The following is a 27,913-nucleotide window of genomic DNA, read 5'->3' on the forward strand; positions in this document are numbered from 1 at the left end:
CTGCTCTGAAGTATACTGTAATTATACTACATCTAGCTATATCAATCTTCTAGGAGAAACGATTTCTTTAGAAAACAAGACATGAACGAAAAAATCTTCTCTTTAAAGTATGGTTTTCAATTATTTCTTTTTAAATACTGACATCAGGGAAAACTTCCTAGAGCAGTGGATTTATACCTTAAGATAATGGATTCTAGTCATATTTCAAATAAACAGTTTAAGTTGACTCTCTTCGTTAAATGTTTCTTCAGTGTTTTTCCTATGCTAACACAAAAAACCAAGAAGTCTTATTAAGCTACACATAATCTGGTTTAGATTGACCATAAAAATTGGAAGTGCAAAGAAGCAGAGAACTCAGAAAAACTCAAACCAATTACATTCAGAAAGGCAGTTTTAGAGAGCATCCTGCAGGAGCTCAAAAATAAACTAGTTAAAATTATGGAAAGAAAAACTTTCAGTGTTAATTAGAAACTTGCTTTGGCAGTCAGGAGAGAGCAGAGCAGGATCAAAGGAAAATAAGTAATTTGAAAACTCTACCCCTAAGAGGTTCTCTCCCAACCCCTTCATTTACACTGAATACAAGTTTATTTCCCAATAAAACAAAACAAAACCAAACCCAAAACCAGACACAGTAGGAGCAGTAAAACTAATTTGTATTACAAGATATCATCAAAATTTTAGATGGTTACTCTCATTCTTTGTGGTTTCTCTAATACTATTTTCAGTATTTGCCTTTTACACCAACTAGTGGAGAATGAGATATGATGAACAGTTTGAGGCAGAAGGTAAGATTTCAAGTGAACTATTTACAATTTATTATAAAACTCTACTCATACATTGTAAGCAATAGACTTAGACCATATCAACTATGGCCAGTGCAAACTTAGGAGATTACTGATAAATTTAGTCCACATTTTACTACCCAGGATTGTCTTTGCTAGTTTTAAAAGTCATGCCAGATACTTTAGGGAGTACAATAGGGAGTCTTGATGAGTTCCTCATCAATTCCATTGACACAGTGCTCTGACATCAGCAATCTTTATACAACCCAGTCTGCTGCACTCTTAGAGTACTTTACACAAGTTGACTTTACTCATGACTAAAGAGTGGTGTAGGAAATTTTTTAAGTGAAATAGCAAAAGGAAATATTATAAAGCAGACCAACTAGACAACAGTAACACTAGAAACATTATCATGAAGATGGCCTACAAACTCTATTTGTATTTCCTTTTCCAGTCCTATTTGCCTAACGGATAAAATGGTCATGTTCTAATTTGGCTATGGCACAATATTCCTACTATTCACCAAGATCCACTTAATAGCCCTCCTTTTCTTCCTGGCATCAAAGGAAACAGACAAGTCACCTTATTCAGTGCAAGGGAAAAATGTTACTCTGAAACATAAAACTTGATCCTGATGTTATCTCACAGTTTTAATTGTTGCTTTTATTTTAAACAGTTTTAATTTACCAGTGACCATAAAGTGTTGTTTGATAATATCTTTCAGCATGAACACTTATTAAGCGATGAGCAATTTTCATTAAATTGCAGTTCTTAGTAAGAATCATGTTGATTCAAAGCTTCTTTTAATTGCACTGGAATTCATCCAGAACTGTGCAACTGCATTCAATTTTTGTCACTTCACCACAGTCATTGAAATTTTTTTAAAAAGACTAAAAAGGAACTATCAATATAGTCTATATTGACAAGATACAATGGATGTCCTTTTGTAATCCCCCTACTATTATGAATTTAAACAATTACTATTTATATTATTAATTAGAAGTAGTAAGACAGAAACAAGGGCCAGATTTGTAAAACTGCTTTCACATCTTCCTTTATGATCACATGTAAAGAAAAGATGAGACATTCTGTAAAATTCAGTTCTGCAAGAAATAGCAGAATTGATTTTGGGTGCAGCTGAATCATGGATACTTATGCTAGTAAAACAGCTGGAATGCCTATCAGCACTAACTTGATCTTGTACAGAAAGGAACAGATTAAAAATTATATTGCTGCATCTCCAATTTTCTTCAAAAACACTGTTCCCATATAGGTACAATCTCACACACTGGTAGGAGCAATACAGACATTAAAAACAGATATCAAGGTCACAAAAATTTTAAAATTTGCTAGCTAAGATCCAAATATCCTGATGAAGCAGAGTTCAGAGTTGCTGAGAGTAAAATAAGCTGACTGACTCAAAAGCAGAACTGGAAGTCTCCAGGAGATCTTATCAGTTTGATAAATATCTGATGAGAGAAGGTAAAGGGAGACAGACTCACTGATATCCAGTGACAGAAGAAAAGGCATTGAGCAAAAACTAAAATACATGAAATTCTATTAAAACTTAAGAAAAAACTTTCTATCTGAACATAGTCAAACATTACAACAAGTTGCCCTGAGAGATTGTGGAGTCTCCATTCTTGGAGAAACTATAAATCCAACTGGAAATAGCCCTGAGCAACTTAGTCTGAGCAACCAGCTCAGCTTGCTTTGAGCAAGTGGTTGTCTTCAAGAAGCATTTAAATTGACCTAAGTGACAAAATGCTTCGTTTTTCTTTCAAAACATTTTATAAACATCATATTCACAGGATTTCCTCTTCCTCATGCTTTTCAAATCATGTTTACCAGCATTCCAAGTGTGAGTAAAATAAATGATCGATTTCTATCCTAAAACATTAATGACATACCACATAAGTAAGCAAGTTTCCCAGGAACCTAAAGACACTACATTCATGAAATACAAGCATATATATAATCTAAATTTGGTTGTTTTACTGAGCTTGCTGGAAGTTTGAGAGAAGTTTGTCTATTCATTTAATTCTCTTTTCAAAACACAACATTAGACGTAATTTTTTAAGGTTATATTTTATAGGCATTCTGACACAACTTTTCACATCAAATGACCTCTCTCTGCGACACTGTAATTTTTGTCATCAAATGTAATAGTCACTCACTTGCCAAATACAATCTTTCATGTCTTCAGTAGGGATTGGAATCACAAGTAGGTTTTGCAGAATAAAAGCAGCCTGAAAGAAATGAAAACATCAATATTGCCTTCTAGCCATCACAGTTCAAAAATCCACACCACATTAGATAGTACAGTCTACATATTATTCCACTGCTTTAGATATATGCTGAAATACACAGAATTCTCATGTTCATGTTGGGAAAAAATAATTAGAAGGATATAACTTCAAAACCCTCAAACTTCACTTACAAGAGATATCATTAGAGCATGGCACAAGAGGAGGCAGGTATAAAAAAAGACAAGGAAAAGACAGGATAGAAATCACAAGGGAACAAATTTATTTGTTGATAAAGTACTTTCATCACTGTTTCAGTATAGTCAATCCTACAGAATAAGCTTTACAAGCACAGGAAGTACTAGGGGAAAAATTCCTGAACAGAAAAACCCAATAACTGTTTCTGACTACTTACTCTATTGTCCTTACTTTTGGGGGTTTTTTAATTATTATAAAATGATTGGTGAACACATTGGACAGAGATATGTTTCAAATATTTTCTTTTATAAATACATGGCATGTTTGTTTTTCTAATTTATATTACACATACTTCACATTTCTGTACATGGATTGAAATTCCTTTTTTTTCTATTTTGTCAATCTTTTGTCAATGACACGAATCTTAAGAGACTATAATCAAGAAATAATTTGGAGTTAAATAAAATAATGAAGGACACATTATCAAAGGCATTTTGAGATATCATTTCAAATATTACTTTGTAAAATAAAATTAAGTAAGCAGTAGAGCTGAGAAAAAACCAAGTCATCTAATGTCAGAGTTTTTATTTCTTACTGATTGGAACAGAAGGAAAACTCTACAACTAGAGCTGTAAAAAATTGCAATAAAGTGTACAGTGCTTAAATTCATAGTACACACTATGTTGCTCTACCATAGTACAGACTTTCAGTTCTCACCAGTAAACCTTAGTGCCTAGACAAATTAGATTACTTCATGTCTGCAATGAAAAGATATTTACTGCAGATCAGGTGATGAGCTGGTACCAAAGCATTCATAAATATTACAAAGCAACAATTAAAATCAGGCTAATTAATTATGCTTTAGCAACCTACTTATCTAACTGAGTAAGCCTTAGAAGATTTTATGAATTCACTTGTATTGTTTATATAATTTCTGTTTTGAAATAAGTAATCTGTATTTATTCCTTCTTATGCAATTCCTAAATAAGCAGCCAAACATTTATAATAATCAGGTAGTGTTTAATTTACAAAGCAGCAAGTGTCGTGCAGTGTCAGATAATATATACAATCAAAAATACAATTATTTTCTCCATAATCAAAAAGAACTTGTCAATTTACAGCAGCAGAAGGACACAAGAAACATACCTCCCTGCGTACCATGCTACATTCAGATTGATCCAGAAGGATGTTTATCACCGTTCCCCACAGGCCTCCTGAAATATTCTGGCAGCTTTCTGCTAAAGCAATACATCCTATTTCAAGAGATGTAAGAGCTGATCCTATTCCAAGTGCTGTAAATCTGACCTAGTACACACAAGCACAACAAAAAGTGGTATTTCTTACAGTAATTAGCAATAGGGTTTTTTTATTATTATTAAGTTGTATCAACTGAATCTGGAGCTTAAGGGAATCATTTCAAAAGTAACCAAAAGTAAGTCTTTTCCTATATTTCTCTCGCTCTCTACTCATAATCACAACTAAGTGAAAAAACAACATTATTTTTAAGTATTCAAAAATAAGCAAGATAGTATTTAATATTCTTCATATTTTACCACTTGAAAATAGGTCCATTTGGCAAACTCATATAATTTAACAGATTCACATTAAATACATTTGCTCTGAGTTTTTAGTTCATGTAAATGTTTCTGCTTTGCAGATAAGTTACAGCAATGACAAGGAAAACTGCCTATGAATCATGATAGTGAGTGACTAGTGAAAGCTTAGAAGACAGAAGATATAAGGAAGAATTTCTTAGATGATGTTTAAATGCAAACACCCTCCCTTACTGTATTATTGCTTCTATTTAGGATATAGTCAGTAACATTTCAAATAACTGGAAACAGCAATTCTACTATTAAATATATTAATGAATCAAAAATTTTCAAACTTTTAAGGGTCAAAATAAGAGATGAAGTTATATAACAAACCTCAGGATCTCTATCTACCCATAAAGGAACCAGCCACGCCAGACCTAGATGAGACAGAACTTGTTCTTCATTATTATCATATGGCAAAGACCAAAGAGATATCCAGTCCTGATACGCAAACAGAAATCAAATTAAGAAATTATAGAATAAGTCTTTAAATCCATGTCAGTGTATTAACAGTGAGCTACCAACTACAACACTTTTGTATAACACTAATTGTACAAAGCAAGGATAATTTTGTATTTCTCTTTCCATAAGGATTTGACACTAAATCACATGATTTTAAACAACATACAACAGGGTTTTAAAATGTCTTTGAAACTAAAAATTGTTAGTACAGTCTAAACAGTAACACTGTCAAACACAGATTATGACTCAGAAACACAAGAAAATAAAACTTATCATTATGCTATTATACATATTACTGTACAATAATGATACTAAAAAAATCAATTTGAGTCCACTCTACCCACACATTTATGATCTAAGTCTTTGGAGTCTGCTGTCTCCCTGCAGTGAACTTAAAACTCTGTCCCCTCCAATTTTAACAAACCCTTCCAGTACCTAATATCTTGAAAAATGAGTGGAGAATTGAAGAAAGAGATACCTGGTACTTGGAGAAGCAGGTATACTGCAATTTCTAGTTACATGCGTGCTTGATCATAATAAAAGGTTTTCAGTTGTGGCTATGACAGATATTAGTAAGACTGGATTTTAATTCTCTAAAATAATACTTAATTGTTGAATTTGCTTCATGATAAAGGCTTTTTTTACTAAACTGAAGAAATCTTGCTCTCAAACACATACATGAACACAAAGCACAATATTAATTTTGCTACTATGTAATGATAGCTCCTTTTATCTGGCAATCCTTTTTCCATGTATGTACATATTCTATATATATATACACAAAACTGTGAAAGCCCTACACATATGCTTAACCATAGATTAGAAAGCCTGTTGTCTGTAAGGCTGAAGAAATAATGATGTTATAAATTCTTAAATTTATTTATCCTATAGAAAATCCAAATTCTATCTTGTACATTTATCTAAGATTACAGACCAAGTGAGATCAGTGTGGGGTTTTTTTGCCTTCTGTGCTTCCAATTGGAGGGGAAGGAAGAGTAAGCAGTGGTGTGGTTTTAGCAGGACTGCTGAGTTGGAGAGTACTGTTCCTAAACCATGACAAAAAGCTGTCACTGAACTTAAGCAGTTAAAATCTCTCTGCACAGCCCTCAGCAGTGACTAGATGAGGACAACTGGAATGCACTCACCGCATCCTTGGCTTGAGCCTTCATTTCGTGAGACAAGTGCAGCAAGCAAAGGACTGTGCTTTTTGTTACACCTTTTCCCATGAAGGACATGGCATTTCCTCCCCACTCAACATAAAACGAGGAGATGACCTAAAAGCAGGGGTACAAGTTCATAACAGCTTTACTGAAAACAGCACAGAGAGTACAAACTGTCTTACAAACTAAATCATAATTTAAACTCATGCAAAGGTGATAGATTTCTAGCTGAATTTTAAGAATTTCTTTATTTCTGAGTCATTTGGTCACATGATTGTTTCCTATATATTTAAACTTCTGAACATCTCTGGTTTTTATTTTTTTATTCAAATGAAGAATACAGTCAAACTCAATAGCAAGCTCTAAGTTGAACAGAAACGTGAAAGTGTCTTGTCATGGACCTGGAAGTCATTTATTGTACCTAGGGTTTCTTTTATTATGTCTGGAATTAAGAATAAAATTTCTTTTCAAAATTCAGTGTTCAAGAGGAAGTGTCACTAATATATTTTATTGTGATTTGAATAAATTTATCAGCTTTCTATACCAAATACTAATAAACAGAAATAAAGGTCACTGGATCATAACAAACTGTCTGACCAAGTACGTAACCATGCATATTAAAAGGCATGCTGCTTTTAACAAAACATGCCCCAAAATACTTCTTAAAAAATAATAACCTTAGAAGATACACATCCAGATTTACTTTTCTCCACAAAACATAGTGATTTGAACCTCTGCATTTTTGCTGTTGATCTTTCTTTCAGGGTCACAGCCTACAGAAGAAGTTCTTTTATACCCACTTTCTCCATTCCTCTCCAAAAGAAACCTACATTTACTTTCATATTTAGGCCAAATAAAATTACCTAATTATTGTGAACAAGAACTTATGTATCAGAAGTTGATTTCATACCAAAATATTTATTCTTATTTTTCCAGTAATAATCTTTCTTTTATATGACAACATCTATAACCTTGGTGCTATTTTTAATCTAGACTTCCAAGTCACAGAGCTCATCTAATCAAACAGGTCTAAGACATTTATTTTTTTCTGCTCATGAAATCTTGGCAAGTTAAGACCCCTAAAACACTGTATCTTTTTTTTAATCAGATATATTGGTATTTGAAACTAAAAACTTCTAAATGTACATTACTAAATATGTGTTAAACAAAGAATAAAACTATGCTTTTCCCTTTAAGAAGACTAGGGTTTTCAAAAGATATAATTTTAGGAGCAAAAGCTGGCTGTCTACCACACCCATGGACTTGGCAAACAAATAAAAACACTTAAAATTAGAATGAAATTTTTTCTTTCCAACAACTGGAGCATCTTAAATTACCTCTTTTCTGCTTTCTCTGTGTTAACAACCAACCTAACAAGTGAATCTTCTCCCAGACCACCTTTAATAGGTGGATTTTGCCTGGGGGAAGTTATCTCAAATTTTTCCTCTTAGATTTATTTACTAAAAAGATCACATATTTTTTTATCTTGTTCAAAACTACAGTCACTTGGTATTACCTCTTAAACCAATGATGAAAGTGCATGCAATGTAACCAATTTTCACAACTACGGACACACATCACTCAATCTAGTCTCGGTATCATTCCTATTTCCTTAGCAGGAAAAAGCACCTTTCCCACACCTACTGCTAGTGATGACATTCACTAAAAGAACACTGTAAAAAGCACAGTGTCATTAGTAACACAGTTCTTTACCAGGATTCAAACCAAAAGTAAGTAAAAACATAAGCTATTTACCTCAAGAAGACCTGTTAAGTACTTCTTACAAATTGTGACAGGTTCAACTGCAGCAGAATATGTACTCCAGCCTGGAAGTGCAGTGACATGAACCATTCCTTGTAATGTTCTCTCCAGTGAAGGAAGTCCATAAAAATGTGGTGCATCTGTCACTCTTAAGCACTGAAGCAACTTCAGAGCCAGCTCTGTTCTGAACAAGCCAGCAAGTTCCAAGCCCTCTCTGGTTTAATTGTAAAAAACAAAAAAGATGAACCATCAATATGAAGCTGCTACAAAGAATCATTTCAGAAAAGGCCAATGCCTCATTCTTCTTACTGTTAGTCTGTGAGGCTCAGCAACTCAATTATTTAATTATGCATTATGCAAAGAGTAACATGAAATTAAATTTAACATTTCTAGCTTCACCCAGGTTCTGAAAACACAATATTGCATCTGGTTACAACAAAGTTGCTTAACTAAAAAAAGACAAATGAGATTTAACTCATTATTAAGGAGCATGTTAAATAAAGTGCAAGAGACTGAGGACAATGGATGACACAACAAGAAAAGCTGCAAAGCTCAGTAGTTCCACAATCACACAGGATCTAGAGTATTGGAAGGAACAACAAGGATTATCAGGCCCAACTCTTAAATGCATGGCCTGCTACACTTATGTTTCTTCTGATTCAAGAGACAAGGTTAAAATTATTTCCTGCAAAAAACAATCAATCTAGAATTAAGTAGATAAAAAATACAGGAGTGTGAGATACATAACTAGCAGGGATTTCTATAATATGCACCTTTTCCCGCTATCAAAATTTTTAGAAAATAACCAAGTAGAAATAATGAAAAAGGTAACATTTTGAAAATATTTTCACAAAGTTATATTGTGACACTAAATAATCAAATATTATCTTAAACTGCAATTTTAGCAGTTCTTAAGATACAGTTGGATGGAGAGATTTAGGGTGGGAAAGGTTTTATGAGAAACTTGAAGAAAAAATAATGAAAATTAATTTCTGTGTTTGCTCAATTGACAGAGAAAGGTTGGAGCTTTATGCTAAAAGTAGCTGTCCCAAATAGGCTAAAAAGGAGTTAAATGAAAATAAACATTTATTGCTATTTCAAATATTTCAATGTTTTACTTTGCTATAAATACATGCTACAAAATCAATGAAGTTACCATTTGTTTATGCAAATTTGCAGAAGTGAAAAAGAAATAGCCCATCTTCTACACACAATCAATTTAACTAACCATTTGCTAAGTGACCACTAGCACATTCTCTTTCAAGTTTCCTGGTTAATTTCCTAATTTTACTGTGAACAGGAGTATCTAATGTTGATTTTCATTAGAAGAGTGTATATTCAATTTTCACAGTTCACAGCAACTGAGCCATGATGTAACGATATTCAAATTGTGACCAAAATTCAGCACACGAGGTGTTATGATGCCCAGTCAGAATGACATTTGCACTGTACCTGTCAGTCACTGACATGGAACAAACTAACAACATGTTAAAAAGACGAATGAGTTCTTTATCCAGTCGTTGCCTGACAGCAGCCTGTGTTTCATCCATTTCATCCTGCACTTGGGATTCTGGTCGCACCAGAAGGCCCAGAAGGGATTTTGGCTGCTAAAAGAGAAGAATAAAAATACAGTCACATAATGCATTGTTTAAATCTTCTTTTAGTACTTTCATTAAAGCCATTTTTCTGTTGCAAATCACACACATTACAAATCAGAAATTTCATGATTAAATAACTAAGAACTGCAAAAAGCACAGTGAAAAATTCCTATAATTACCACTAACCTGAATCTCTAATCTAGTGAATGCCATAAAAGAATCTACTGTTCTTTTAGGCCTTTAAAACATCCTGGCATTAAGAAGACAGTGTATTTTGAAATATGAAAAAAATCTCAAAGTAATGCAGCAATAACCTCCAATAAAAAATAGATCACAAAAATCCAGAAAACACATAGTAACAAAATTAGTTCAAGTTGCATTTTGGACATCTCAGCTGCTTGAAAGACTTTGTATCAAACGACTTTAAGGCTTTATATTAATGTATTGAATGGGCCACGCTTCAAAAAATTTATAGGCTTCCCAGGTAGCAATATAAATTGAAGTACCTGTAGTCTATAAGTAATTGAAATTAGGTCTACTAGCTTTTTTTCCTAAATGCTTAGACTGTTTTTGCAAATGGGAAAATGCAAGTGCATGTAGACTGTATTTACATCCTTTGTAAGACAAGGAATGCTTTTGCATGTTACATACATTATACATTTGTAGCTAAGCACGCCCTCATGCAGCTCTGCAGATAAGCAAAAGTGTGTGCAAGAAGAGTTATGAGGTCAGTCAAGCCATGTAAGTATATACAACCACCCCATTCTTACATTTTTAAGCAATGATTTCAAGAACCACTTCAGATGGTTTGACTCCAGATTTGATTTCTGCTCTCTAAGCAATTTGTTTAAAAATCTTAGGACATCTACCAAAAGCTTTTCATCCTCCACAGAAGCTGGAAGCACTTGCAGAAACCTGCAATACAAATAAAAGCTTTCATACTTGTATCACTTTAAAAGAGCATTCAAAATCTCAGGCTAATAGGCCTGGAGTCATCTGCAAATTTTAAATTATATGGAGTAAATATGCATATTACACATTCACATATAGCAAATATGGCATTGTACTAACTTATACATCTAATATGCTGTAAGTATTATTGTTATGCAAAATAGTTATGCATACTTAAATTTATTTGCATATGGTAAACATTAAATTCTCTTTACTAATACGTAGAGAAATCTAAGCGGGGTCACAGACAGGAAATAAAGTTAACACTTTATTAAATTCTAGTATTTGATAATAATAGCAAAGCTTACCTATGCATTTCAAACAGTCCTTATTTTAAATACAGAATTTTAAATATTTGATGGTTTTGTGTGTAAATGGCAAGACCACATAATCTTTGAGATTGGAAGAGACTTGCAGGTGTTACCTGGTCTTGCCTCTCTGCTTATGAAGGAACACTTGAAATTAGGTCTACTACCTTTTTTTCCTAAATGCTTAGACTGTTTTTGCAAATGGGAAAATGCAAGTGCATGTAGACTGTATCTACATCCTTTGTAAGACAAGGAATGGAGCACTTGAGCACTATGGAGCACTTGAGTAGCTCCAAGAACAGAGATGCTACGGTCTCTCTGGACAGCCTGTGTCTGCGCGTGGTCATCTTCACAGTACAAAGTGTTTCTGGACGTTCACAGGGATCCTCTCGTGTTTCAGTTTGTGGCCATTGCTTCTGTCACTGGACACCCCTGGAAAGAGCCTGGCCCCAGCTTCTCTTCTGGTACTCATATACACTGATAAGATCCTCACTCTGAGCCTTCTTTCCTTCACATTTATCAGTCCCAGCTCTCTTGTCCTTTACTCAAAGGAAAGATATTCCAGTCTTTCATCATCTTTGTGGTGCTTCACTGGATTCTCTCCAGTATGTGTGCTCCATATGATTCTCTCTTACACTAGCAAGTCCAACACTGGACTCAGAGCTCCAGACCAGTGCTGAACAGAAGGGAAGGATCAACTTGCTGCCAACACTCCTCCTAAAGCAGCCCAGGATAACATCTGCCTTTTCTACTGCAAGGACAAACTGCTGGTTCATTTCCACGTTGGTGTCCCACCAGGATCCCCTGGTCCTTTTCTGTAAAGTTGCTTTCCAGGTTGGTTCACCCCAGAGGCATGGGCTTGCTCCTTCCCAGGTGCAGGACCCTTGTTGAACTGCCAAGGTTCCTGTCAGCCCAGATATAGTTATGTAGATATATAATATATAGATATGTATGTGTGTGTGTATATATGTGTATACATATATCAGAATCAGAGATGCATTGACAATCAATTCCCTACATTTAAAATACGAAAAGTAGAAATGTTACCATTTTAGTATAACAATCTTTAAAGGATTCTTGTAGACAATATGCTTACCTGTCCATTGCTTTCTGCCAAACAAAGCTTTTCAAAGTGGTTCCACAAGGCCCAGAACTGCATTGTAATGCAAGTCTGTCATTCAGGACGTAGAAGCTAAGCCTAGTGAGAGCTGTTCTAACATCCCTGTGGGATGTTGCCTGAATGATCAAACTAAGACAATCCCGCAGTCCATAATTTGTATGAGTTATTTTCAAAATAAGAATGTCTTCTGAGGAAAGTTTTAGAGAGTCTAAAAATCTGAAAAGGCATAGAGAAAAAATATTAACAGTCACTATATTTACAAACTGTTTCAGAGAGTGTTCTTCATCTTCTGGCTTAATTGAGAAGATAAAACAGAAATTGCCTTAGAATGCTAGTTTTGTTAGCCAATTGTTTCTTCACTAACCCTTCAAAAAAAGCAAACCAAACAAAAAACTAAAACAAAACCAAAAACAACACCACCACATGTAAATCATGAGGTGTTTTGAGTTCTTTGGAAAAATGATACCTAAATACTAAGTCTTAGTATTACCATTAAGAAGAATATTTATTTGAAATTTAAACCTCCAAGAAAACCAAGGAAAAAGTCAGGCAACTTTATAGCTGGGGTCTACATAGTAGGAAAAAAGAGTCAGTTCCCTAAGAAACCACAATGACTATAAAGAAAAACAGCCACAGAACCCAGCTAAAATTGTCTGGAATTAGCCTGACCATCAATAAGAGTTAGATCAAGCTCTAGACTTCATGTACAAATGCAATTTAGGTAAAACACTAACTGTGACAACATACCTTCATCCTCTTGGCATGTGATCCTTTACATTTAAATGACAGCATTCTCAAACAAGTAACAGCTTGAACTGCTGCTTGAAGTGGAAAATCTATTTAAACTTCATGAAACACTAATTCAGTTGAGATATATTGGGATTTAAAATGAAAGATAAAATGGCTCACGTTTCTGCCTCCTTCTCATAATTTAGCAGCTGCAGTAGGTTTTCAATCCCATGGTACCATGACAGATTCCAAGCTGTCTTCAGCATATCTGACACGGGTTTCATAGCCAAGCACTCAGAAGACAATGGCACCACAACAGTATTAGGGCTAACTACATGATGAGCAGTGATCCTGACTGGGAGATGATACCTAAAAATACACAAATAACAACAATAATTTTTGAAGGTGGTTGGTGAGAGGTTTTTTGTTTGCTCATTTTTAAATTAAATGCTATTAAATTAGAATTTAAATTAAATGCTATTAAATTAAATTAGAATCAGCTTGTAAGTTTGCAAAAAAAATTTTTAGACTCTTACAGAGAACAAAGACATGGAGAAAAAACTTTTTAAAATGCTGATTTCATCATCATAAAAATGCTCTGATCAAGGTTTCCCTTCTCTATGTCACTTCCATACTTCAGGAAGGACAGCAAATGGAAATCAGCAGCTAACTGTAAAACAATCAAAACCAATGAACCAACCAACCAACCAGGCAGCACCCACACATACCTTCTAACAACAGCAACAGGTAAACTGAAGGCAGGTACCTCGGGATTACTACTGCCTATACAATCAGCCCTGCAAGAGATTAAGTCATAGTTACTATGCTATATGTTTTGTTTTTCTCCTAATGCTACACACATTATCTCTTTATTACTTGGCTATAGAATTTTGCTAGATCTTCAGTAACCCCTTGATGAATAATTTGTATATAACAAAGAATGTGTCTTCATGATTATGCAATATTAAAATATTTCTTAAATCACATGCATATGGAATACTTATTGCAGATACACTGTACATTAAAAACCTTGCATACTTGTTTCTTTTTTTCTGTTAGAGAAAAACCACACATTTTAAGTATTTTCAGTGTATTTCATGTGTGTGAATTCTAAAAGACTATTTTTTTCATGCATATGCATCTTTTAAATAATAAAACATCATAAGCTGGACTCTGTTGCTTTTAGACAAGTACTACATTTAAAAGTCAAAGTAAACAGAAGAATTCTAATTAAGTTAAAAAATCATGTCTACAGCTAGCTGTTTGATTTGTGTATTTTCTATTAATGGAAAAGATGGACTACAGACCAATCAAAGGGTCTTGAAAAATAAACTTAAAACTAACACTAAGGTATTCATAGTGGAAAAATATGCCATGTAGAGCATGTAACCCAATTATCAAAACAATCTGGACTACAAATATGAAATTTTGGATCGAAAAAGTTTGGAGCATATGCTATTAAATAAGTGGATTTTCATACCATGTTTCTGTTCTTGCTACTTCATCAAATAGTAGAAGACAAAGCAATACTGCAGTTTCAGTTAAAACAGCACGATCACTTTGGAGTATCAGGGAAACTGAATAAAATAAAGATATTTAAAAATGTGTTAGGAAAAAATTGATATCTAATAATACATAGAAGGACACTAGTTAAAAGCAACTGCTTTCCAGTTTCCTGCCAACATCTTCAACACATACCACAGCAAGGGAAAACAAGCACACAGTGATTTATCTTTTAAATATCAGATATCATGAAGTGATCCAAAGTTCTTCAGAAGATATTTGGCTAAACATCTAACCATCTTTTGACAGCAGTATAACTGTGGAAATACAATTCTCACCTCTGAATAGCACAAGTAGCAAGGAAGGCTGCTGTGCTAGGGACAGGCGAACAACTGGGTCAGCAAACACAATTTTCCGGAGGAGTGCCAGACATGGTACTACTATGGATTCCATAAGCTGCAGGAACAGAGAAAAATTAAATAAATATAAATATCAGTATAATTTATTATGATGCACATAACATGGACTGTCACACTATTAAGCAATATATTCCATCATTTCTAAAAGAGAAGACTAGAACTTCCTTAGACAAGCACATTTCAGCCAGATGAAACTGCACATTCATAAAAAATATTTATTTACTTGTTTATTCATTTTATTATTAACTGATGGTAATTTTATTGGTATCTGGATTCATAACAGAATTATAACATTTGCTTTCAAAGTATACAGTTTTAAGGACATATGTAAGATGAAGGATTTTAAAAAATCCAAGTATTTACAACCATCTAAGTTTATTCAATTTTAAAAAATGTAAATAGTTACATCACAGTAATTTTCCGGGTCCCAGCCCATCAGATCATGAGCATAGAAAGCAGTTTGCTAAAAGTTAAAGTATCAGTGAATGGCCAAAAATACAACCGAAGTCACAATTCCTAAGAAGAGAGTATTTCTTTTACAGTATCTTTACTTTGCCTATGGGTTTCTGCCTTTAAAATTTGTAAACAGCATCAACAAATACATTTTAGTTTTGTACTACATTAACAAAAGCCCTAATTATTTAGTATGGAAAGAATCTTTTGCACAGTTATTTACAAAGCCTTATTTAGATGCTGATTTTTATTTCTACTACTTCTTTTATTTTCTTTTCTCAGTAGCCATTTTTCTAAGAACATGTAAGATTTTCTGTTCGGTTTTCTTTGCTACTGATTTTATGATGAAACATAAAAAAGTCACTCAAGGGGAGAACCGAGAATCTGGACTAGATTCCCTCAGGATGGAGTCCTAATGTCACAGGCCCTAGAGAGCTTTTGCCTGAGCCCTCCCAAGATTAAACTAAACTTTATAAAGGGCTAAAAATATTATTTTAAAGTTCATCCTTGACTCTTACTTGACAGTGAAGGATCTGCTTAGGGCAATATATTCTTCATGCTTGTCCTTCTGTATTATTGAGCAATATCTACTCAAAACCCAAACCAACACAACAGTTGCATTACTTTCTCTCTAAAGAAGACACTATAAAACTGGCATTAAAAAAACCCCACGTTTAAAAACCTGAGGAATCTAATATTTCAATTTCTTAGACTGTATTAGAACAGTTTACTTAAGTACTTCTGTACAACTATCATAAATTGGACAAGACATTCTTTAATGCTATAGAGATAAAATAATCTTAGATACTGATAATCTGGGGGGGAAAATTGTCATTACTGAAGAAGAATGTAATTTTCGTTAGTTTGACAAAAAAAAGGAATTCCAGTAAATATCAAGCAGTTCTTTTCTCTTGTACACTTTTGGGAAAAAAGTAATTACCACATAAAAATTCTCTGGTTTCTTAAATTAACTCAAGGCTTGGACAGCTGGAATGCAGTAACAATACTATGCAAGAAAGCCAAAAAAATGTTATCCACTGCACTGAGCACCTTCTAGCCTAAATATGCTTGCATGAAATGATTTCAAAGAATGAATTCCAGAAAAAAAATCAAGCCTCAAATTCCCCGTATTACAAAAACAGAAAGCTCCATAATCTATAAGAGACCCTCCCTGGTGGATCCTCTATCGGTCAAAAAAATATTTATACCTGAAATTCAATCTGACACAGTTAAAATAACATGTCATACAATTACACCTCATTTTTAATTATAAATTGCTTCAGAATTTAAGTTTAGGGACTATTATACAGAGCATAACACTTCTTTTAAGGTCATTAAAGTATTTTTTGTTCTCTACTGAGAAAGCTTTCAGGGAAGTTTTGGTACATTACAGAACCTCACTATACTCATTTCTCTGGCAAACTCTTCTCACAGGTAGGCAAACCAACCTTCTCTCATTAAGAGAAACTCAGCATTATCCAAACTAGAACAAAATACACATTGCAATTAGAATTGTTATAAAACATTTGTATCCAGTACAGCATTAAGGCACAAAGACCGGTGTTGTGGGTGCAGAAAAAAGCAGACTCTGCTGCTGTCATGCTGTGCAATAACATCTAACAATACTTTTACCTTGCCATCCACATGTACACACTCATTAAGGTAGGCCAATATCTTCTCTATCACACCCAACTTTTTCACAATATCATGCATTTTAGTATCTGCAGGAAAAGCAAAAGATAGTAAGAATGACTGGTTCCACACAAGTTTAGTATTAAACAATATTAATATTCAACATTGTGTAAGATTACAAACTCTTTCTTGTCTAGAATAAGCTTCTAATCTTGCCGATCAATCAACAGCAGTACAGATCTCTAGCAAGGCAAGCCTCCTCAAAGTATCTTTATCTGACTATAGTAGGCTCTTGAACACAAGATTCTTAAATACATGACATAAATTTCCACAAGAACTTTACATTGAAGAACTACAGTAATCCCAGTGCAAGTCAATTTTAGTCAAGCAAGGATGTCACTTCTAGTATTTTAAAAACACTTTAATGGTTTAATATGAAATTGAAAATGGTATTTACTTAATCACTATGAGTGTATTTTACTCTGACATCAGCTGTTATAGTACCTGGTTTAAGAATATTCAACTACATGAACAACAAAAAGGTATAACTAAAAAGTGATCCTTCATATGAAATTTGTCCTGAGAAAACTGCATTTTTTCCTTCACAGTGTCCTCCCATGCTTTGTTTCAATTTCGAAACATCTGAAAACTTTTGCAGTCGTAACTAAATGTATTTTATGAGACAAAGTAGATACACTTCCTCATTTTTTTGGTAATTTTTATGATTGTAATACTAATACTATTGCTAATGTAATACTATCTTAAGATTTCATCTTCCCATGGCAAAAACTTATGTTCTCTCATTAGAATTCAAATTCCTTGAAGAAATCATTATTGAATCAGAGTTTGAGTATATAGAGTAAAAACATCAAGGTTTGAAACTCTACAGTTATGCATCAAGTGAAATAATGCTCTAAGATTGCTTACTTGCATTGCAATTCAATCACTTCTCCTTTTTACCAAAATCCATAAAATAAAAATACAAAGAGTAGCCTTAGCACAAGCATACAGACAACCTAGAAAACTTCAAGCTCACAAATGATCAGCACATGAATACAAATTTTCTGAAGAACTTTACCTTCTAAAATGACAACCAGCTGCTCAGCTGCAGACTTCCGTAAAGCCAGGTCAACAGCATCAGAAGTCAAGATATCGTACAGCTTTTCAACAGTTTCTGTCTAAAAGTAAAACTATATTTGCATCTGGTATGCTATCATAAAACAAGGTAACCAGTCAAATTTCCCAACAGGAAGTACAAACCAAAAATATCTTAATTCCTTATTAGAATGTATTTGATTAGAGGAATGGATTAGGTTATAATCTTTTTGCCAATCTCTACTAACCTCTGTGGAATATAAAAATCAAACAGTTTCTAGTGCATCATAGCTGCAGACTTCCAACAAACAGTGCCTAATTTATGTAGGACTACGTAAATCTTTACACTATAAGAAATGCTAGAACACACTTTCAGGTCTGTAAAGGGGACTGACTTTTTAGTGACATTAGGGTCAAGCATCTAAGCATTTGCTTATCATATTGTTAATCTGAAAGTATTGAGGGGAAGGAAGAAAGGATAATGGAGGGGAGATGAGAAAACAAAGAAAAGAGACGTATTCCCTTGAGTCATACACTCATCATTTGCTTTACACTTTGCAACAGCAGCAATAGTAAGTAAACACAAGTTTAAGTTTGTAATCTGTTTTAAAACATTTCATATTACAAATTATTTCTGCATGATTTAGTAAAAATTGTTTTGTGGGGAGAAAAATATATGAGAAAATAATCAGACTCCATCCACGCAGAATGAAATTGTTATGAACAGAGCAGGCCCGTGTTCCCTGCACTCAAATCTTTTCTGCAGAGAAGAAAAGAAAAACAGGAAGGATTTTTTCTTAGTTTTGCAAATGGTAGCAGAAGAACTACTGTTTCAGTGCACAGAGAAAGAACACATAAACAGACTATAAAGCAAGGCAATTTGTATGAAATAATGCAACTTTCTAAAAGTGGAAACTTCAGAGACTGGACAGGTAGAAGAGCAAAATTCAGTTTACTAACCTTAATTATTGAGTTCATTTTATCATCCAATTTTAGCTCCATAGCTCCTTCTATAATAAATAAGTTTGAAATGCTGGAAAGGACACTACCATCCAGACATGGGCGTTTCAGGTTTGCCCCTTCTTCATTCAGAAGATGGAATGCTAAATGTTTAGCTGCTACAGAACGGACCCTAAATGAACAAATACTTAAAATTAATATACAAAGCCCTCAAGTTGGCAAATTGTAGCTGTATAGTTAGAAATGAATCAGTTTATAATATAGGGGGGAAGTACGACACTTGGTATTGATTAATCAACCTTTCAAATCAAGACACAGCATAACATTCAGGAGAAGACATTGCTGTCATCAGCATGAGAAGATGTGCTGGAATGCCACAGAGCATTACTTACAGCTGCTTTTTTGAGAAGAGGAGGCGCAGAGCAGCCTGTAGTCTGGGAGTTCTCGGGAGAACACCCTTTCCTTTGTCAGAGGTTGTTTCACTCAAAGTGATGATGCATTTACCTAAAGTATCTTTTGTGTCAGCATAACCCTAAGAGAAACAAAACCCAAGCATTTCCAAAGTTATAAAAATATGACTTAGCAAATTAGACAAGGTAATTAATTCTATTCTAGAGGCTAAGGGAAGGTGTAGAAGGAGCAACATAAAAAAACCCACAACAACTATGCAGTTATTTTTAAGAAAATATTCAAATTCTGCAGAAGAATATTCCTCTGTGAAAATAACTTTAAAAATTAATAAATGATCCTGTATATAAATAAAAGTAAAGATTTCTTTACATGGCCCAACAGTGCTTTGACCCAAAGCTTCACCCTTCAATCTGTTAATACAATTCTGCTCTATAAGGCCAGCTTCCGTCTCAATAAATAAAATTTAGCCCTACAAGAAAATTATTTTAAAACATGAAGTTTTACCTATTTTCAGATCCTCATCAAAGCATTTTAGCACACAAACAGACAAAAGGGAATCAGTTATGTCAAGTAATGATACTGCAAACATTTTAAAAGCAGAGCAAAATACAATGCATTTTCCATGCATCAGGCACACAGACCTCTGGTATACCCTACTTTGGTATCTATTGTACAAAGCCACTATAGGCTACAGAATGGAGGGAAATTCTCATAAAAATGTCTCACACGTTTAGCCTACATCTTATAATAAATCCTCAACTATTTAATCTTGAATGTTAATCATATGTGAGATTTTTATGCAGGTAACAGAAAAAATGAGTGGTTGAGAAAGCTCTGAAATAACCCTTCTCCCACCTCTTTCAAGTTCTCAGTGTATTTCCTCTACGCACTTTTCTGTCTGAGCCATCTACTTCACGGCCCATCTTATTTGCAATTTCTCCCCATTTTTACCTTGATTTTTATGCAGTTTGCATACTGAGTGAAGTTATATAAGCTGCATTTTGGCACCTTCAATTCACGGCAAAACTGAGGTGCAGGCAATTAATGAACACATAGCAGGGAAACAAGTAAGTTGGTATAATTATTGAGAGCAATATTTTTTGGAGAAAATGAAGACAAAAAGAACACTTGATTATTTGCTAAGAGAGAAACAAGGCAAAAGAACGGATACCAAGCAAATGCAGCAAAATATCTAATCCGGAAGACTATGGGCAGATCACAAAAAACAAATTTCAAGTATTAGTAAAAAAAAGTAAAGAATCCAGATGGAGCAATTAGGCTGAAAATCCAACTGAGAAAGACAAAAGTTCCATTTAGATCAAGCTGAGAGTAAAAATAATAAAAATTAAACTTGTACATTGTTAGAAACAGGAAGATTAAGGCTTAAGGAATACTTCTATACTATTGGAAACAAATCCAGCAAAAAAAAATCTGAATATACTAAAAACATAGCTTACGCTGACTGCTATTTTTGAGTGTATTTGATCAGAAAACTTATCATGGAGAACCTACAGTTCTCAAATTTAAGACATGAGGGACATTCTAGTAATTATTAATGAATTTTAAATAGCATGAATGCTTTAATCTCTACTTGTACTGTCCCCTCATATCTTCAGACCTTTTAAGTCCCAGTGTGTACTGGCTCATTTGTACTACAACATTTCAGATTTCATGCACAAATAATACCAGGCTAAAATTTGTCCACAAATTCAATATACTAATTAACTTTTACTGATATTGGGACTCCTATAAAACATCTGATAAAACAAGTCTGTAGGTATACTGTTATGCATTTTCCATCTGCTACTTCTACCTGTTATTTAACCTGATATACATGATTTTATACATCGAATTCAGTTTAAAGCACTTAGAAGTACCTGCAAAACAGGAATGACAGGACAGAGAGCCTCAATAAACTTGTTCCAAGTCAATACTTCCATCATCAACTGTCCTTGCAACAGAAGTATCAGAATGGCCTTGGCTGTAGAGTTCACCTGCTCAGTAACAAAAAAACCAAACCACTAATGCAACCAATGTGTCTAAGTCAGTTTGTCAATGCTGTGAATTGGAAACTTTATACAAAAGTGTCTCAAAGACAAAATATTGTTACTGCATAATGCTACATTTAAATTGACCGTTGCCCTAAATTTTCTCTAAGTTGTTAGAAAAGAGAAACAAGAGAAAACACAAAAATAATTCTGCCTAAAAGCACTCAATCATTTTCTCCTTAGAACTCTCATTTGTCTTTTCTGAAATAAAATAAATAACTACTTAAACTTCTATACCTATTGATCCCTCTATCTTGCAGGTAAAAGAACTTCTGTTTCTTTTCTTTCCTGACCTTTCATTTCTGGGACATTTTATTCCCAGTCTATGATATGCACCTTAAGATACAGAAAGACAAGAGACTTAAAGCCTGTTATGTGGCAATTTCACTTTCCTGAGGCAAAGTGAAAAACTAAGAAGGCTACCAAATATTTAAAACTGTATCATAATTCATCTGAAGCTCTCTATCAAAACCAGAAAAGCTATATGATACAGCACTTACACTGTATTAATGTATACAGTATAGAACCAACATAATATGCAATATTAAAGTATTTACAAATTAAAATTATTACTGCAGTGGGAACATGGGAAAAAGCCCAGCTTATCAGAATGAATTCTTTCTTACACAGTGTAAAAACAGCTACCTCCAGCAGCTAAAACCCCGCATTTTATGCCAGAGCTAAAAATTCTCTCACCCCAGAAAACAAGGACAGCCTTTAAAAATACCACTCTGGTCTATCTTTAGAGAAAGACTGTCTTTATAAAGTCATATGGCCAATATCATGTCTAACCTTGAAATACAAGGTTCTTCTCAATTTTTTTCTCATTGTCACATGCCTAAAAGGTTAAACTGATGCTTTATGAAAACTAAGCAGCATTTACATGGCAAGAAGTAAAAATAAATTAAAAAATACTTGGCTATGATGTTCATTATCTATGTTGTTAGAAGCAAGATAAAAAGGCATTATAAGGTAGAGAATAAAATGTGACAAATTTATAAATAGGCACTAGCTGATTTTTTAAATTCAGCATCAACTGAAATCTATTTCTTTTGCTTGACCAACCACTAATAGAGAACACTGTCAGTCTTTTTAATAACATATCCAATGGAGTAGCCAAAATAAATGCTTTCCTTGCAAAAGATAAATTACATACAAAGCATAAACATATAGCATATTCTCAAAGACATTTTTACTTCTCTCTTTAAAATGCTCATACCTAAAAAATGAAAACTTCTAAATAGAACTCTGCATAATACTAAATAAATAAAAAATCTCATTCCAGAAGGGAAGCTAAAAATATATAAATAATTTGTTAGTCAATGTTCTTTCTGACTGTAGGGATGTTATAGATCAGTGATAAAGGAGTTGTTATGAATAACAAAGTAACTTTATCCTCCTCTCCCCACTCCCTACTTACCTCTGCAGTCTAGGAAATAGTGGACATATGTTAAGCAGTCATGCATATAAATGAACACAATGGAAATCTCGTCCTATTCTATAGCATTATAAACCACTTCTATAATACTCAGAAAACTATATTTAAATACAGATATTTGTGGTGGTGAAATACAATTTTATAGGGAAGACTTGCAGATTTAAAGTACTGTGTTTTTGTTCCTCAACTCCTTCACAGGTTATCCCACTTTTAAAAAGACTTGACACTTAAAAGTTCACGTTTCCTATAAATGTGAAGTACCATACATATTTTTTCTTCACACACACATTTTACTAGGGCTGAATATATTACAGGAAAAAAGTAAAAAACATATCTTGTTTTATTTGTCATTGATCTTTATTACAACTAATAGCACCCTATGCACATATTATCTTGTCTCTGAATTCATTCATTCAAAAAAAAAAAAAAAAAAATCCTTTCTTTTACTACAACCTTACTATTTGCACAGCTTTTCTGGATGCAGCAAGAAACCACATTTAGTCAAAACTTCAGGTAAGCATTAGACCACTATGGAGAACATCAACACCTTCTCTTCATGCACACCAACTTAGAGATGCAGCTAGTAAACACAGTACCTCATTCTTAGCTTCCTGAAGGCCGAATGTGCAGATCTCATACAACACTTTAGGGTGTAGAAGAAAATGTACTCCCTGGCAGATTGAAGGCACGGGCTTTGCAACATTATGAATACCTAAACAGTCCTTCAGTAAAAATAAAGTCGGTTAGTTTAAGAATTTAAGACAGTCTCCACTACCACATCTTGTTCTACAGACAGCCTGAAGTTGTCATGCAGTGAAAGACTTTCTCCATGCACTTTGGAAGACTAGTTCTGAAAGCTAAACACGATACCCCAGGAAGACACACTATCTGTTTGGATCACTGATTGAAAACTCCTGTTACTATACAGGACTGAGAAACAGAAGATCGTTTTGGTTTCATTTTGAATAATTGTGAAAATAAATTTGAAAACTTGAGTATGTTGTTTGGCATTACATTGAAGAAAAACCTAAAACAGGCTGGCAAAAATATCACAAAGAGACAAGTGTCATTCAGTGGAGATAGGGTTTTTTTTCAGAGACACTAGTTCCAGTGTATTTATACATTAGTGGATTGTGCTACAAGCACACAAGGTATAGATTATGTCCCTTACAGAAAATGAAAGTTTTAATCAAGTATTATATCAAAATACAAAAATTATTTTTATTTTGTGAGCCAATATAACTGAATACCTAAAATGACATGATAAATATGATATTGCCATTCCCAGCATAGAGTACAGCTATACTTTAAAAAGTTCACGTTCTTTATCCCTCAGCCTATCATTACAAAAAACTAAGGCTGTGACAAAATATCCATGTACAAAAAAACCAAGACACACAAAACATGGCTCCAAAACAGGGAAAAATACCCAAAGAAAACAAAACCACAAACAACATTAGGAGTATCAAAAAGGATTTATATGTTTTTTACATATTATTTTTAAGTGCAGTACCTGAAGTCCAACCTAACCAAGTAGATTTAATACCAAGAATGTAACAGTGAACTGCAAGCCCAGGCTACACTGATTTATCAGCACATAACATGGTAAACAGAATTTGCATTAAAAATGCTTCTAATGACAAAACCATATAACATGCATTATTGAGTGCAACACCAAGAGGGTTAAGTAAGCATTAATTCAAACCTTAACCACTTGCAGACAGCAGTGATAGGCTTCAGCTTTTATATTCAACAAAGGGTAAGACAATAGATGGAGAAGCAACTTCTGACCCTCCGCCTGAAGAAATGAGTTGGCCTCAGCAGACTTCCAACTAAAAAGGAAAAATAGTTAATTTAACTGATTTATTTTATAGTACCTAAAGATGCCTAAAAATTTTTTCTTGTTAAGTTTCAGGATAATCTCTGAAAAATACTTCCTGCAATGGTACACATTCTGAAAAACAGTACAAAGTTCAGAGACCACAACATGTTTGCTGAAATCATAGTATCAATCTTTGTGTTTGTATATGTTTATCCTTTTAAACACGTAGGTAATCAAAGATGATAGTTTTTCAATACTCTCTCATCAAAGTAAAGAGCCTGATAAACACAGATGTTCATCTGAAAACACAAAATTCTATTGAGTTTCAGTAGACACCTTTGATCATATGTATGATTATAAAAAACACCTGCACTTTTAGGATTTTTTCATTATAGAGGTTAAAGTCCATCTCTCTATCATGAAGTGAATTGATGCTAGTTAAAAAATTGAATTTCCTATTGCCTGAAACGGTAACCAAACAATAATTAATTCTAAAAGCATTAGAACGTTGAAAAACATTTTGACATTTCATATTTTAAATCACTTCCTGGACACTTCTTAAATTCAGTTTCCTTTGAAAAAAATCCCTGAAGTCAAGTTCTAAATCAGTACAAAATTAAATTGTTGTTGTTCAAGAACTTTTCCAGGCACTGTAAGGTAACTTACTCTTGAACTAGAGACATGAAAAAACTGAAAAAGCGATAAAAATATGCTGTTTAATAAATGAGACGCCATATCGTAAGTAAAGCATCTACAACAATATAAGCCTGTTAGAACTTCTGAAAGTAAAATCAAAGTTATACAAATATACTCAAGGCAAAGGATTTTCAAGAAGTCTTGAAAAGACAAGTCAAAGTGTTTAAGACTGTTTCCTTATAAATCACATACTTTACATATAAAATCATAAAAGCTTGTACATAGAATATAACATTAAGTTTTTAGAAACTAGAACTTAGTTTTCTAGAAATCCATCGCAGAATGGCAGAAATCAGTTAGAAGAGAAACTGTTCAATGGCTGGAGAAAAAAACTTTTCCTACAGGGAATAAGAAGTGAGTTCCTATTTGAGAATACCTTATCCACAAAATGAAAGTTTTCTCAAGCAGAGTTTTAAACAGCAATGTACTCACATATTTGAGCATATATGAATGCATTCTTGAAGCAAGGGAAAGTGTAGGTGGAAGGGTAGACTACTCAAAGCCTGATCTGCCAGTTCGAGTAATTCAGAAAGATTCTTGTCCCCCTGTGAAGTAAAATGAAGAGAAAGAATGAAACTAACAAAATTAGTAAAATTAACGGTATCCAATATTACTGCATAATCTTTCTGAATTTATCAGAATTGAATACTAAGTAGATTTTTGTTCAGTCTTTCACAGAGAAGTTTATAATTAACTAATTCAATACATACCAACAAAAAAAAATTTAAAACCTATTCCAGGGATCTGAAAGCCCTTCAGCTGCTGAGTCCAAATAAACTTCTATTAAATGCAGTAGGAATAATGTATGTCTAACATTTCACAGCATAAACACTGTAACAGTATTCAAATGACTATTTTTTTATCAATATGCATTTTATGTGAGAGGAGTATACTGAAAGATTTAACTACGAAACTTTTAACATATCACTATTAAAGGGCAAATTAGAATTTTTAAAATTTAAGTACCTACGTCTTCATCATATTTGGTTACCAAATACATTAAATATGAGCCATTTAAATTTGATGGCGTTAACTTGGTTGTAAAGAGCATTTTACGAGCAAAGCATTGTTTCTATGAACTTCAGAACCTGCCCAGACAAAGGATAGATTGACTTTGATTTAAGACAGCACTGTATTTATATTCTGTATGTTATTCATTGATATTAGTATCCATGGAACCAGTACTGTGCAAAATTGCTTATCCATTTGGATAATGGAGAAGAGTGTTTCAGTATTGTGCTAGAGTCTCTTAACTAATAAAGCAGCTGTCTTTATAAAATCTCAAAAATCTCAGCCAGTCTAGTAGTTGTTTATTAAAGTTGCAATTCCCAAAGTACTCAGGATTTAAAGTTTTCTGAACAATATATTTAACTCCTGGACAACACACATAGACCCATACTATATATTTTAATAGACACCAAATAAATAGTGTATTCTATAAATATATAAATATGTATTATATATAAGGATATATATTTATATACATGTATATGTTTGTATAAATAAGCAAAGTATTTGCTGCTTCTTCTTGCTTTGCCCATAAGAGGTCCCGTGCCTAGTTCCAATTTCCAGTTGTTTATTTCTTTGTTTTTACTTCAGATAAGATTTTTTACCAACATCATGACTAATGTTAAAGAAAACACATATAAATTAACTACACCTTGCATCATAGAGAATTACTCATACTTGGGGATCTTCCTCTGCTATGCTAGACTTTAATTTTTACCAGAGAGAAAACAAAGTGAGGACATAAATTCCCCTACAGGAAATATTTTATATCAAAGTTTCACACCTCCTTATGAACTTCAGCCATAAAGCTACAAGTGCATTCAATCGAATATGCAGCTTCTGAAACTTGCTTGTAAATACTGTAGTTCTCAGTACTCATCTGCTCCAGATAGGCTGCAACAGATTCATGCATGCTTGGGTACTCCAAGGAGAATGACATATCCAGTGAGAGAAGGAACAAAGCATTCAGCAAACTCTTTTGTGTAACTTTACTCGCCTTTGAAAAAGAAAGCAACTGTCAGAACAACAGCCTGAAAATACAGCAAAACCAACAATAGCATTTGCAGTCATTCAACAGGTACAATCATTATTGCTGCTACTTAAAATATAGAGAAACACATTTCATCAAATGATTTTTTTATGAAGAATTATTTTTTCTTCATTAAAAGTAACAGGTAATTAGATGCCACTCCTAATATCAGATCTGTGAACAGTAACAACAGTTGTGTGTGGTTCAGGCACGGCACACTGCTGGCTAGCGTCAGTTCACTGTCTGACCACGAGATGGCAGGGAATACACAAACCACAATTATTTAAAAAAGCTGTCTATGATTCCACATGGTCACATTGCAAGCTAAAGACTGGGATTTTTCTTGTTGTTTTGGGTTTTTTCTTTATTTTTTAATTGCAAGTGTACATTCCTTCAATTTAAGTTCTGACCTCAAGTACAGTAATTTTGCTCCAACTGTTATACACAGAATGGAAAGTCTGCATTAGGTACACAAGCATATAAAAGAA

At 33.6% G+C, this 27,913-nt stretch overlaps 1 protein-coding gene across 2 annotated transcripts in view; it reads right to left on the minus strand.

Annotated features, from left to right (window-relative positions):
- Window positions 1-27,913, minus strand: part of RTTN (rotatin) — a 79,236-nt gene that overhangs the window by 33,117 nt on the left and 18,206 nt on the right. Inside the window, exons 12-32 of one of the 2 annotated variants that reach the window (XM_063397366.1) lie at window positions 27,180-27,392; window positions 25,820-25,932; window positions 24,575-24,701; window positions 23,466-23,591; window positions 21,261-21,377; window positions 19,365-19,504; window positions 18,973-19,144; window positions 17,996-18,095; window positions 16,918-17,006; window positions 14,752-14,869; window positions 14,391-14,487; window positions 13,639-13,707; window positions 13,091-13,279; window positions 12,158-12,397; window positions 10,573-10,717; window positions 9,657-9,811; window positions 8,199-8,418; window positions 6,429-6,557; window positions 5,155-5,262; window positions 4,373-4,531; window positions 2,960-3,031 (exon numbers count right to left, since the gene is read on the minus strand). In XM_063397366.1, the coding sequence (XP_063253436.1) occupies window positions 2,960-3,031; window positions 4,373-4,531; window positions 5,155-5,262; window positions 6,429-6,557; window positions 8,199-8,418; window positions 9,657-9,811; window positions 10,573-10,717; window positions 12,158-12,397; window positions 13,091-13,279; window positions 13,639-13,707; window positions 14,391-14,487; window positions 14,752-14,869; window positions 16,918-17,006; window positions 17,996-18,095; window positions 18,973-19,144; window positions 19,365-19,504; window positions 21,261-21,377; window positions 23,466-23,591; window positions 24,575-24,701; window positions 25,820-25,932; window positions 27,180-27,392 (2,898 nt within the window). Of the gene's footprint in view, window positions 1-2,959; window positions 3,032-4,372; window positions 4,532-5,154; window positions 5,263-6,428; window positions 6,558-8,198; window positions 8,419-9,656; window positions 9,812-10,572; window positions 10,718-12,157; window positions 12,398-13,090; window positions 13,280-13,638; window positions 13,708-14,390; window positions 14,488-14,751; window positions 14,870-16,917; window positions 17,007-17,995; window positions 18,096-18,972; window positions 19,145-19,364; window positions 19,505-21,260; window positions 21,381-23,465; window positions 23,592-24,574; window positions 24,702-25,819; window positions 25,933-27,179; window positions 27,393-27,913 lie in introns of both variants that reach the window. The other variant, XM_063397361.1, reaches the window with a different exon arrangement.

The sequence above is a fragment of the Prinia subflava genome, chromosome 1 (genome assembly GCF_021018805.1).
Source record: "Prinia subflava isolate CZ2003 ecotype Zambia chromosome 1, Cam_Psub_1.2, whole genome shotgun sequence".
Classification (NCBI taxonomy): Eukaryota; Metazoa; Chordata; class Aves; order Passeriformes; family Cisticolidae; genus Prinia; species Prinia subflava.